At 44.0% G+C, this 12,231-nt stretch overlaps 1 protein-coding gene across 1 annotated transcript in view; it reads left to right on the top strand.

Annotated features, from left to right (window-relative positions):
* Positions 1-11,470, top strand: part of LOC135116092 (nephrin-like) — a gene marked incomplete at its 5' end in the record, with an annotated part of 35,250 nt that extends 23,780 nt beyond the window's left edge. The window contains 9 exons of the mRNA XM_064033302.1: positions 200-330; positions 1,981-2,140; positions 4,493-4,644; positions 5,556-5,697; positions 7,925-8,085; positions 9,172-9,310; positions 10,097-10,456; positions 10,600-10,687; positions 10,899-11,470. Coding sequence (XP_063889372.1) covers positions 200-330; positions 1,981-2,140; positions 4,493-4,644; positions 5,556-5,697; positions 7,925-8,085; positions 9,172-9,310; positions 10,097-10,456; positions 10,600-10,673 — 1,319 coding nt within the window. The remainder of the gene's footprint in view (positions 1-199; positions 331-1,980; positions 2,141-4,492; positions 4,645-5,555; positions 5,698-7,924; positions 8,086-9,171; positions 9,311-10,096; positions 10,457-10,599; positions 10,688-10,898) is intronic.
* Between the last annotated feature and the right edge of the window lie 761 nt (positions 11,471-12,231).

Below are 12,231 nucleotides of genomic sequence, written 5' to 3'. Positions count from 1 at the left end.
TTAGCATGTGTTGGCACGTTACGTCACGACTAACGCTGTGTTTGAGCAGCGCCATCTCTCTCTCTCTCTCTCTCTCTCTCTCTCTCTCTCTCTCTCTCTCTCTCTCTCTCTCTCTCTCTCTCTCTCTCTCTCTCTCCTCTTCTTCTCTTCTCTTCTCTTCTCTTCTCTCCTCACCCCCTCACACTTCCTCCTCCCGCAGACGTGCCGCGCACCACCCTGCAGCCTGGGCGTTCCCTCAACCTGAGTAACATCGAGGAAGGAGACGATGTGTACTTCGAGTGTTCCATCACAGCCAACCCCTGGGTGTACAAGATCATCTGGCTGCATGAGGTGAGTCCGCCGCCGCCTCCTCGTCTAGTCTGTCCTCTCCTCCCACACACTGTTCACGAGTACTGGTATACTGCATGGCTTGAACCTGTTGGTGTAGGGCAGGTTTTCTGATGTCTGTTCTTCCTATGCATTCCTGTTCCCTATGTCTTTTTCCCTCCTCCTCCTCCTCCTCCTCCTAAGTTTACTAATAAATTACGTATTTCATCATAAGCTTTTGTTATTGAGCAGCAATTTTTTCAGTGCCTCTTTCCTTTGTATTTCTGTCCTCCTCCTCCTCCTCCTCCTCCTCCTCCTCCTCCTCCTCCTCCTCCTCCTTCCTGACCCTTGAAGCACAAAATAAATCCAATATTTTGCCCACTTACATCTATTCCCGTAAGCACCGTCATATCTTGCCTTCCCCCCTTCCATAACCTCGCCTCCTTTACCTCCTCTGCTCCACTCGTGTCCCTCATTCACTTGTTTCAATCAGCGGGGACCAATCGATAGGTAAGGGTCGGCCTCGCAAGGTTAATGCCACTCTAGTTGGGTCACGGCAGGAAATGAGCTGGTAATTCTTCGGGTTTCTTCCTCCTCCTCCTCCTCCTCCTCCTCCTCCTCCTTCTCCTGTCAGTTGGCATTTTTCTCTCTGCAGTGTTCTTTTGTAATGACTTGGGACCTTGTACTGGTCTCTCTCTCTCTCTCTCTCTCTCTCTCTCTCTCTCTCTCTCTCTCTCTCTCTCTCTCTCTCTCTGGCCCCTGTAATTGACACCAGAGATGATAGGGAGAGGAGAAAAAGAGGAGGGAGAGAAGACTAGCACAGGTTATCAAGGGTATCATTAGTATCACAATAATTGGCGTCCATTACTCCTTTCCCAGTAAAGATAAAGCTCTCTCTCTCTCTCTCTCTCTCTCTCTCTCTCTCTCTCTCTCTCTCTCTCTCTCTCTCTCTCTCTCTCTCTCTCTTGCTCCTTGATTTTCGTCTGTACCGGTTCACCTTCAGGAAATTTGCTGATCTCTTCCCTCTATCATCGTTTAATTTCCTGATATATAGTTTGGATAGTTTGGGAAGTATTCGGTACATCCCACGTATCTCCGTTCCTCTCTCTCTCTCTCTCTCTCTCTCTCTCTCTCTCTCTCTCTCTCTCTCTCTCTCTCTCTCTCTCTCTCTCTCTCTCTCTCTCTCTCTCTCTCTCTCTCTCTCTCTCTCTCTCTCTCTCGTTTAACCACTTGCCTTCTCATAATTCTTCCTCATTTCTTTGCATTAACACACTTTCTCAATTCCCTTCATTTAATTTTTCTCTTATTCCCTCGTTTTTATTCCTCCTCCACTTTTCTTCCTCTTCCTCACGGCCTCTCACCTGCATTCTCCTCATCATTCTTCCTCAGTTCCTTGCGTTAACATACTTTCTCAATTTCCTTCATTTCCTTTCCCTCACACTCCCTCACTTCCCCTCCCTCTCTACTTTTCTTCTTCCTTTCAGCCGCTCACATTCTCTCATTCAATCCCACAGTGTCTGTTTCTTTCTCAGATCCTTACATCTCCTCCCTCTGTTTGCCTCTCAGTTTCCCAGATCCTGTCACTCCCTGTCTCGTCATCTCTCGCTCCAGTTCGAACCCTAGTTCCATGCGCACCTCTTGTTTACCCTTTCAATACCTCCCGTTCTCCCACAGGGCACGGAGCTGCACCATAACGTGTCAGCGGGTGTTATTATCAGCAACCAGAGTCTCGTCCTTCAAAGTGTCTCCAGAACGGCCTCAGGGAATTACTACTGCGTCGCCTCCAATATCGAGGGTGACGGGCAGTCGAACCCAATCCACCTCAAGGTTAAGTGTAAGTATTCACTGTGTTTATTTACCTGGGTGTCGTATGCTGGGTCTGGGTTGCTGCGCTTTGCTCTCACACCACGACTGTTTTCAAAGGCCACAGAGATGATTAGCCGGGTTTTCAAGAGTATTTTTTTCATGTTAATATTGTAGAAATCTTATTAATCTGCCTCTAGAACCATAAAGACACCCTTGAAAACCCGTGCGACTTCAAATGTTGGAGCCTTAATGGAGGTGCAGCAGGGAAGTGTTTCAGAATATGGAGCTTGTTCTCTTGTAGTCTAGTTTCTATATCCATGTTTACTGAAGCCTTCCGTGAAATCGCTCAGCGCCAGGTCACCACTTCTTTAGACCATTAAGAATAGCTGCATGTATATGGTACATTTGCGTCAGTGTGTAGATATATTTATATGGGGAAGCTTTGTGTGTGTGTGTGTGTGTGTGTGTGTGTGTGTGTTTAGTTTTATTTCCTACGACGAACGATAAAACGTACCATTGAGAAAATACTATAAAAATAAACTGAAAATAAACAAATCAATCGAAGAAGTGGAGTATAAGCAATTCAGTAACACACACACACACACATACACACACACACCAACGCGTCACAGGAAGCGGTGATAAATGAATGAACGAACACAGGTTTGAATAGTAAACTCAGGCACGGAGCCACGCACAACAAGAGAGAGACAGGTTGTCGTGCCGAATAATGCAAGTGTCTGCAAGAAGGTACTGGGAGAGCCAGGACACAAGCAGATTTTACCCCCGCATTCAGAAACACTGCTCGCTCTCTTTTTCTCCTCACTACTATTTTCAAAGGCCCTCGAAATGATTAGTCGGGTTTTAAAGGCTGTTTCTCCTGTTAATAACGTATAAATCTTGTTAATATGTCACTAGAACCGCAACAACATCCTTAAAAACCCGTGTAACCTCAAGTAAAGGTTTTTGAAACTATAGAGAGGGCGCGGGCAAAAGGTCTCAGGGTGCGAGGCGGTGCGTGCGGTGCGTGAAGCAGAAGTCATGGCGAGGATAATGAAGTGTAATGAAGGAGAGGAAGCGAAGGAGGCGGGCAGATGGCGGTGTACCTTCCTTGGGGGTCTTGAAGGCGACGCTCACTTGCGAAACGGACATAAAATACCTTCCCAAAGTAATATTTTCGGCCATTTTCACGGATCAGAAGTTTTATTTAGTCCCTCGTTTAGGAAAGCCCTTATTCGTACGCTCTTCATCTTCTCTTCACGCCCCGTTGATTATAATCGCATTTATCCTCCGTTAAAATGGCGTCTCCCTGGCTGGCATGCGGGTTCGCGAAGGACAGGGAGTGAAGGTAAACAAGGAGATAATTAAGGCAGGTAACAAAAAACACACAAGCAGCCTGGGACGAGACAGCTGACGCGATGTGATACCCATTAGCGTTAAGCCGGAAAAAAAGTGAAGAAAAAACTTGAACGAGGAAGGGACGGGATGAAAATCGCTTGAGATGACGAAGATGACGTCCGCTAATTACCCCACCAGGTGTCAGTCAGGTGGAACCGAGGAGCTGCATGCCTTTTCGTGATTGGTAGAGGTGTGGGTGGTTTGAAGCATCGAGAACATGCAGGGAGGATGTACGAGTGACTGAATGTCACCAACAGCAAGGGACGAGGGATGGTGAGGCGCGGGGAGGGTGTCATGGGCTGAAAAAAGGGTGATAGTTGAGGAATGCAATATAGAGGAGGAGTTAGTAGTGGAGACGAGATTCGTGCATGTGTCACAGAGAGGGTGTTTGGGTACGAGTCGGTGTGTGTAGGGACACAGTTACAGACATAAACAGAGACAAAGACAGCCCCACACAGACAAAACACAGGAACACAACAAACACCGAAATATATATATATATATATATATATATATATATATATATATATATATATATATATATATATATATATATATATATATATATATATATATATATATATATATATATATATATATATATATATATATATATGCCAGATTATGCTGTTTATATATGTAGCACCTATTTGATTCGTATTTTGCGCCTCATGAAGTGCGCACGCGTCCCTTGTGGCGTTCCTACACGTGGCGCTGTTCCCATCATTCCTGCTCAGCCAGTGTCAGTCATCCGCTCCCCACTCTGTCTCAGGAAACAAAACCACAACTTAAACACCAGACGCCTTCCTTCAGACCCCTAGACTTGCTACACATAAAGAACATCAAACAATACGAGACGAGACGGACAGAAAGACATTAAAACTAAACTTGAAACAAACGAGACGGAAACAGTGACGGAAGGAGACAACTACCACCACCAGCACGTCTCCGGTGTTCACAAAACTTATCTGTCCTCGTCCAGATGCACCTGTGTGTCGTGACCCGCACATGACATACCACGGGGCCGCCAGACTGGAGCAGGTCAACATCCCGTGTCACCTGGACGCCCACCCGAGGCCGCTCTCTTACCGCTGGACCTTCAACAACAGCGGGGAGAGTGTTGAGATCCCGCAGGTGAGTGTGATAGTAGTAGTAGTAGTAGTAGTAGTAGTAGTAGAATATGATAGAGTAAAATACATATATAATCTCTCCTTCCGTTTCTCCTCTCCTTCCTTCCTTCGGTAAATATTTTCCTGCTTTCCTTCTCTTCCTCTCCTCCTCCTCTTCCCCACCTCCCATTCTCACGCGTTACTAGAGAAAGAAAAGAAAATATACAAATAGTAGTAATAGTTGTTGTTGTGGTAGTAGTAATAGTTGTTGTAGTGGTAGTAATAATAGTTGTAGTATACCATTTTCCATTCAGGGTCACCAACATAACAGATGAAATTACAGATAAATAACCCAATCTCATAAAATAACGTCGTCTAGTTATTTATTTGCTCCCAGAGATGCGCCTCTATGTGGTTCCATTAACGCTGAAAGAGATTACATTTACATTTTACTGTATTCCCCCAAAGTACTTGTGTAACTTGTTTTGCTCTTAAGTTTTCTTCCAACTTGATTTTATCCTCTCTCTCTCTCTCATGATTTATTCTGAGCGAGGATTAAAAAGTTGCCACAAACAGTGTTGCTGTGGTTATCAGTTACGTAATAGTTCTCCACCTAAGTCTTCTTGTCTTTTACATATTTATTTTCATGTTTCTCTGTCTATATTACATTGCTTTTGCAGCTTCTCTTACAATTTGCCCTTTCCCTTTTTTTTTTTTTTTTTTTTTTTTCTCTCTCTCTCTTCTTACAAGCGTTGTCATGTCCCTGAAAATTCTTCATTTCCTTCCTCACGCTTTCTTTCAGCTTATTTCCCTGAATGTTAGAACAACGTCCTCTTTTTCCTACTATTATCTCTTCCTTCTTTTCAGTGCCACTTGAGAAAATAGCATACTGTGTTTGCACGTTTCTCTTATGCTGATAGTGACTCTCATTTACAGGAACACATCCAGGTGACTTCCTCAGGCTCAACAGTAAGCTACACGCCCAACACGGAGCTGGACTACGGCACGCTGCTCTGCTGGGGATCAAATGCCGTGGGGCTTCAGCGGCGGCCTTGCGTCTTTCACGTTTTTCCAGCTGGTGAGGTTGCGCTGTATTCTGAAACACTCCTGCGCCGCGGTTTACAGTTGCTTTAGTGCTTAGCGGGTGGTATTCAGGTCATATAGAACCATCCACTATTTAACCACGTCCACCCACTCACATCTACCCACCAACAACCGTAACTCCATCCATCTATATACAGACTCCCACTCACCCACCCACTCATCCAGCCACCCACTCAACCATATCCACCTATTCACCCACCCATCCATCTCCTACCCACTAGACCACCCACCCACATTCACCCATCCATCACCCGACCCACATTCACTTAACCATCCATCCTTCCATCCACTGCACACTGACACCACACAGTATCCTTGGCGACCAGCCCCTCCCAGCCCCGCCAAGCCCCGTTAGGCCAGGCCGCGGTTAAGGTAACAGTTCCCCGTTTCTCTCCGTCAATATTTAGCGAATTTCTTAGGGTTTTCTTGGTGTTTTCTGGTGTTTTCTAAAGTCTTGTGGTGAGGAGGAGGAGTGTGAAGGGGAGGAAAGAGGAGGAGGAGGACGGAATAGACGAGGAGGAGGACGGAGGAGAGGCGCAAAAAAAGCACTTCGGCGCTACATCATAATTTTTTTCTATTTTATTAATAGAGTTGGGGTTATTTTTATATTTAATTTATTATTAGTAAACTAAGACAAGTTATAATCAATAATAAAATCTAGTCTAGCAGAGTTTTTGTTTCTCGAAAAAATTACAAACTCGGCCTTTTATTTATTTTAGCTTTTTCTTATTAGCTCGCCTAGGAATGTTTTAGTATTTAATTTAAGACTTAAAAAATATAAGAAACATATACCCAGTAATAATATCCAATAAAATCTAGTCTAGCTATTCGTATTTTCAAATTTAAAGTGAGCCCGTTGCTGGAAGTAAAAATTTATTTTCTTTATAGGACGAGGAATATGGGTTTTCTATATATATGTGGAAAGTAAAAATTTTTTGTATTCAGAATTTGTAATAGAATCTAGTCTGGCTGCATTTTCTTTCTCGATATAATCATTTTTTTATGGCCCCTTTCGTAAAAGTTACAGGTGGTTTTTTGGAGTTTTCGTTATTATTACAGAGCTCGGTCATGTTTTTATATTTTGGGTATTAGTTAAAGTATATGGCAAGTCAGAAAATGTAGTGCATTCTAGTCTGCGCCTCTTCTTTCTTCTCGCGATTTTCAAAATGAATTACGTTACGTAAATATAAGGGCCGAGACGCACATTTTCCCTTCCTCACTACATGTCTGTACATCAATATATAGCTAAACTTCCGGCTGTTTATAGAGTCTGACGTGAAGGAAAGCCAGAATTAACCACGAAAATATATAAATAACCTCCCAAAATGCCTTAAATAAGGTTTAAATAAATCGATGGTTCCAGCCCCGTTCAGGGCGCTCACCATGAAAACATGACGGACCCTGACCGAAACCGAGACCCTTCCTCTTCTCTTGTCTATCTTCCCCTAACCCCTCCCTCATCTTTCCCTCTCTATCTCAGTGGATTAGTGGATAAAGGACGGATGTGCAAGTAGGTGAGTGTATGGAAAGGTGGAAGGGGGTGGGTAGGTGGAAGAATGGACTGATTTGTGGATAGCTGAGCGGGTTGTTGGATACTTTGGTGGGTGAGTTAGTGTCTGGATGAATATTTCGCTGGGTGGATAGGTGAGTGACTAAATGGATGTGTAATTCAATAGGTGTGTATATGAAGGTATGTGTAGGTGGGCAGATGCACAGATGATAAATGGATGGGTGGATAGAAGGGTGAGTGGGTGGATGATTGGGTAAATGGATGGATGGATTGTACATAGGTGTGTTGGTAGACGTTTGGATGGATGGATCAATGGGTGGGTAGGTGGATTTTGTCACAAGGATCCAGATATCTCCAGAAGTGAATTGTTTGGACTCCTTTCATGTTCAATTTTTTCAGAATGAATTTCATTATTTTCTTCATCTTCTTTAACTGGTTTGTTGTAGCCTGTGGTCATTCTCCTCTATATGTAAGAGGAAAACTGATGAAGAGGTCAAAATTGTCTTATCATTTCTGTCCTCTTCTGTCACTCTAATCCATCCACTCTCCCACTTCTCTACTCCCTCCTAATTTCCCAACTATTTTTGCCCTCCTGGATCAGTAAGTAACTTAGTATAGGTTAGAAAGGGGATTAAAATATGGCTTAGTCTTTTAATTATTCCAGCTTCCTAATATTCTCCCCTTCCCACAGGACGGCCAGACCCCGTACACAACTGCTCCTCCTTCAACCTGTCAGTGTCTGTGGTTCACGTGCGCTGTGTGGCAGGATTCGATGGGGGACTGCCTCAGACATTCATCCTGGAGCTGCGAGATCCACACTCAGAAACCTTGATTGCCAACGCCACGAACAGGGTATGTGGAGAGAACAGTGTCCCGCTTAAACAGAGGAGGCGTGTGGTCTGGTCTATGTCAAAAATAATACAGTAAAATCCCTCTCATCCGACATTCGAGTATCCGGCTGCTTCAAGTATCCGGCACGTTTTTCCCCAAGCCTTAAAATCAATAAATATCAATGTGTACTCATAAAATTTATTAAAATTCCCGCTCGAGGCATACTTTGTCCCCTCACCACCACCAGGAGTCACAATTACAGGCCCAATGCTACAACTGTGTGTTGGGGAGTGTGAGGTGGCAGCGCGGGTGGTAAGATGCGTGAGTGTAGGGTAGTGATTGTGGACATAATTTCACTTCTATTCAAGTATCCGGCATGTCGGCGGTCCCGTTAATGCCAGATAAGAGGGATTTTACTGTAGTTGGTAATGTTTTACTTTGCTTAGAGAGAGAGAATAAAATATATCAGTGTTTCATCTGACAAGTAAGTGATGCTGCTCAGTTTTGTCTTTCTCTCCACAAAAAAAATGTTGCCTGAGACTTAGGTAATCTGGAGGCAGTGAAGAGGCAAGGCTTCTCAATGAAGGATGGGAGAGGAGTCTAGCTTGCTGCTTTGTGTTGACGTGACATGTGAAGAATTGAACCTCAGACTGAAGGGTGCTTGAGAAACACAGGGACCGTCTTTATGTCTTTACTGGCGAGTCAATTAAGGTACAGGTCCAACACGTCCTCACAGCTAGGCGGCTACCCAGAAGACTCCTTGGCACCAAGCTGGGGAGAGCAAGATTTCCCGCGCTGCTCCCAAGATACCAGAGGTTGGCATCCTACACAGACAGACTCCTAAGTTGATGTGTAGGGAAGGGGAGGAAATGCATTAGTTAAGATGTTGGTTGTAGAAAGTTTGGTAAAAGTTAGTGATAAAAGACATGGGTATTGAAAGAGAAAGAGAGAGAGATTTGCACATATCCTCAAATCCCTCTCATTATATATTCTTAACTCACTCCTCACTCATTGTTCCTCCTTCATTCACCCTCATCCTCATTCACTGCACCACCTTATTTACTCTCTCCTTCCTCCAAATACTCACTGGTGTTCTTGCCTCCACAGGTCCCATCATTCTCAGTTCCCTTGCTCCCCTCGGGCCTCACCCTGCGCGGGGACGTTTTCTCCACCAACGCCAAGGGGAAGAGTGAGACAGTGAACCTGCAGGTGTACACAATCAAGGATGTGGCTGAGAAACGCACTGGTGAGGCTGGGGCAGCTACAGGTGGTGGTGGTGGTGGTGTGTATGTGTGTGAGATAATGGTAAATGTGCAGTGGGTTATTGACTTGTCCTAGCAGCAAAATGTGTTTGGTCTTTATATTATGTGTCGTTATTTTATTTTTTGGTGTTTTATTTTCAATTTATTCTTGCATCATAGTCTTCCAGGTAATTTTTTTCTTATTTCTACTACATTAGGTGCAGGTTTTGTCCTCTTAATACAAAAGGACACAAAGTTAAACATGTTATGTGTCTGAAGTTTTAGAAAACCAGTACATATTTGTTGCTATTGATTCATGATAGGCACTTATTCTCCTACATTTTACTAATCTAATAATATGCACTCATTGTTTATTAATTTCTTGTATTTGATTGCGCTATATTTTTGTCATTCATGCTTTCATTCCTCAATAAAACTACCAACATTAGTTTCTATATATATATATTACCTCGTTACCACCATTCCTCTCGGGTCGCCTTTCTCTCTCCCTCTCAGTTCCCTTCAAGACAATATTTTGTAGCCCTTCCTCTTCCTCCAGTTATAATTTTCCTTGTACTTTAGATTCTCATTTTTATGGTCTCTTCTGTTATTTAGGTGTGACTTGCAAGTTTCATGTGACCTTTTTTCCTTTTATTCCCTTCTTTCTTGAGATTTCCTATTTTCCTCCTTGTTGTTACTGATCCAACTTCACAGAGCAGCATTTCCTCATTTGTCTTAGTTCCTCCATCACCTCTCCTTTAGCCCTCTATCTCACCACCACTCTTCCACAGCTGCTGTCAAGCCCTCACCAACCAAGGGCCAGTCCTCAAGTGACATCAACCTCACGCCCATCATCTCCGTCATTGCTGGTGTGGTGGGCGGCCTACTGGTGGTGCTCATCATGGTGTGTGTGGTGGTGAGGGTGCGGCTTGGGAGGAGGACGAGGCAGCAGTGTGGGAGGGATGAGTCAAGAGAGCCAGCAGGTGTGCACGATGAATCCACCAGTGCACCACTTCACCCCAAGACACCTCCACCAACTCTGCATCCCAAAGCACTGCCGCCCACCACCTTGCATGACGCTCTCCCTCCTCCTCCAGTCTTGTTCAGGGATGGGGATGAAAGAAACCCTGATGTGATCCAGCATGGTGGAGGTATGTAGTTTAAAAGAGAGTGTATGCATAAACTACTTCATTCATTCCTAGCACACCTGTATAGAGTACACCTTGAATTCTAGCACCTATAATTGCAACTTAGCCCAGCTTTAAGCCCTTACATAGTCTTCTCTCCCTCACAGCTCGTGACCAACCCTGGCGGTGTCCAGCAGGTCTGAAGACTCCTTGGAACATCACCTCCACCACACCATTATGATACTCAACAGAGAGGTGAGAGATACTTATACTTGTACATGAATTTCTGATTAATAAATGCAACTTCATATTTTTTTTTTATTGGTAGAATGAAGCAGCAACAGTAAGGTGGTTTTCACCATTGAGTTGAAGTCTTATTATAAATGTGTTTTGACTGTTTTAGCCACAGTTGCTGCTGCTTTATGTGAATGATGCTTCACTGGACCATAACACCTGGCACTTGTAGTGTGTGTTCTAGCTCATGCAGGCTGGAGGAGGAGACGGCATTGGGCCTCGTCACAAGCCTGGGCTGACTACAAGGAGTGCAGCAGCGTGGTGATGCAGGCCAGGGGCAGGAGACACCAGCTTCCTCCCAAGCGTGTGGATGAGGACCTGGTGTTGGGGGATGTTGGACAAGTGACTCAGGAGTGTGAGGGACTCAGGGTGAACTGCAACCTCACCTGCACAAAGCTGGGACTCGCGTTATTTAACTTAATAAGTTAGGAAGAGGACCAGGTGTAGGAGGGGGTGGTGTTTGTATTTATGATGAAGTTTGGAATGTAGAAAAAAGTGTGGGTTCTTCAAGGTGAGGGTGAGACTTGAAGGTGTGTTATGCCAGTGTTCATCTCGTTCTGAGTGAATGTGTGTGCAAGACTTATTTTCTGTTCAGTGCTCCAACCAGGTCCAGGTGACATTTGATCTCATCCCAGCGCCTTCCTTTGAGAACATACATAGATATGAAAACATATGTTTCATATATTTATATTAAGTCTTAGGAAACTAAAACTGTCCTTAAAATAAATGTCTGGCAAGTATTAAGTGTTATTTTTTTATTGTCCTTCTCTCATACAATACTCAGAAGAGTCTCCAGAGAACAACTCCACACCCCCCGGGCAAAAAAAAGAAATAAAAAAAAATAAAAGCAAATTCAATAATAATCTGAGTTGTGGAGTCTCCTGGACTTTAAACACACAGCAGCTCATGTACCAGCACCACGGCTAGCAAACAGCGAGTCTTACACAATTGTTCACAGCATACTAGTAAAGGAAACCCATACAATTAACAACAGGATCTGCTGCAGACTCTTCTTCTTCTCTGGTGTCTTCTTTCTTCCATCAGGCACTCCAGTAAGGACAGTTTACCACCAAATCTTCCTCCGCAGCAACAGGTAGTGCGTGTCTAATGAATGCAACATCCAAGGCACTGCACATGGAAGAGTGGGACTACCTATGTTGGTAAGGAAATTTGCAACACATCTGGAGATAACCTGACCCTCTGAGCTGCTCCACCTGGCTGCTACTCCAGTGTTCATCTTCAAAAGTCCTCACCAAACTGCAACAATAAAAAACAGGTTAATAATCTGGAGACGTATCCTTCCTCTGAATAATATATGAAATAACTATTATTCAAGCAAGATGCCTGCCTCTTGTCTCGTATTAGCAGGTTAGAAAGAAATACTAGTCTTCCTAGAAACTGCTCCCATTCCTGGCAAATGGCTATGTACTTTAAATGTTTGTTTCACTTTAACCAATACACCAATTACTAAACATATCCAGAATCTCTGCAACATTACAAAAGTT

The sequence above is a fragment of the Scylla paramamosain genome, chromosome 30 (assembly GCF_035594125.1).
Source record: "Scylla paramamosain isolate STU-SP2022 chromosome 30, ASM3559412v1, whole genome shotgun sequence".
NCBI lineage: Eukaryota > Metazoa > Arthropoda > Malacostraca > Decapoda > Portunidae > Scylla > Scylla paramamosain.
This window is presented reverse-complemented; position numbering and strand designations above follow the sequence as displayed.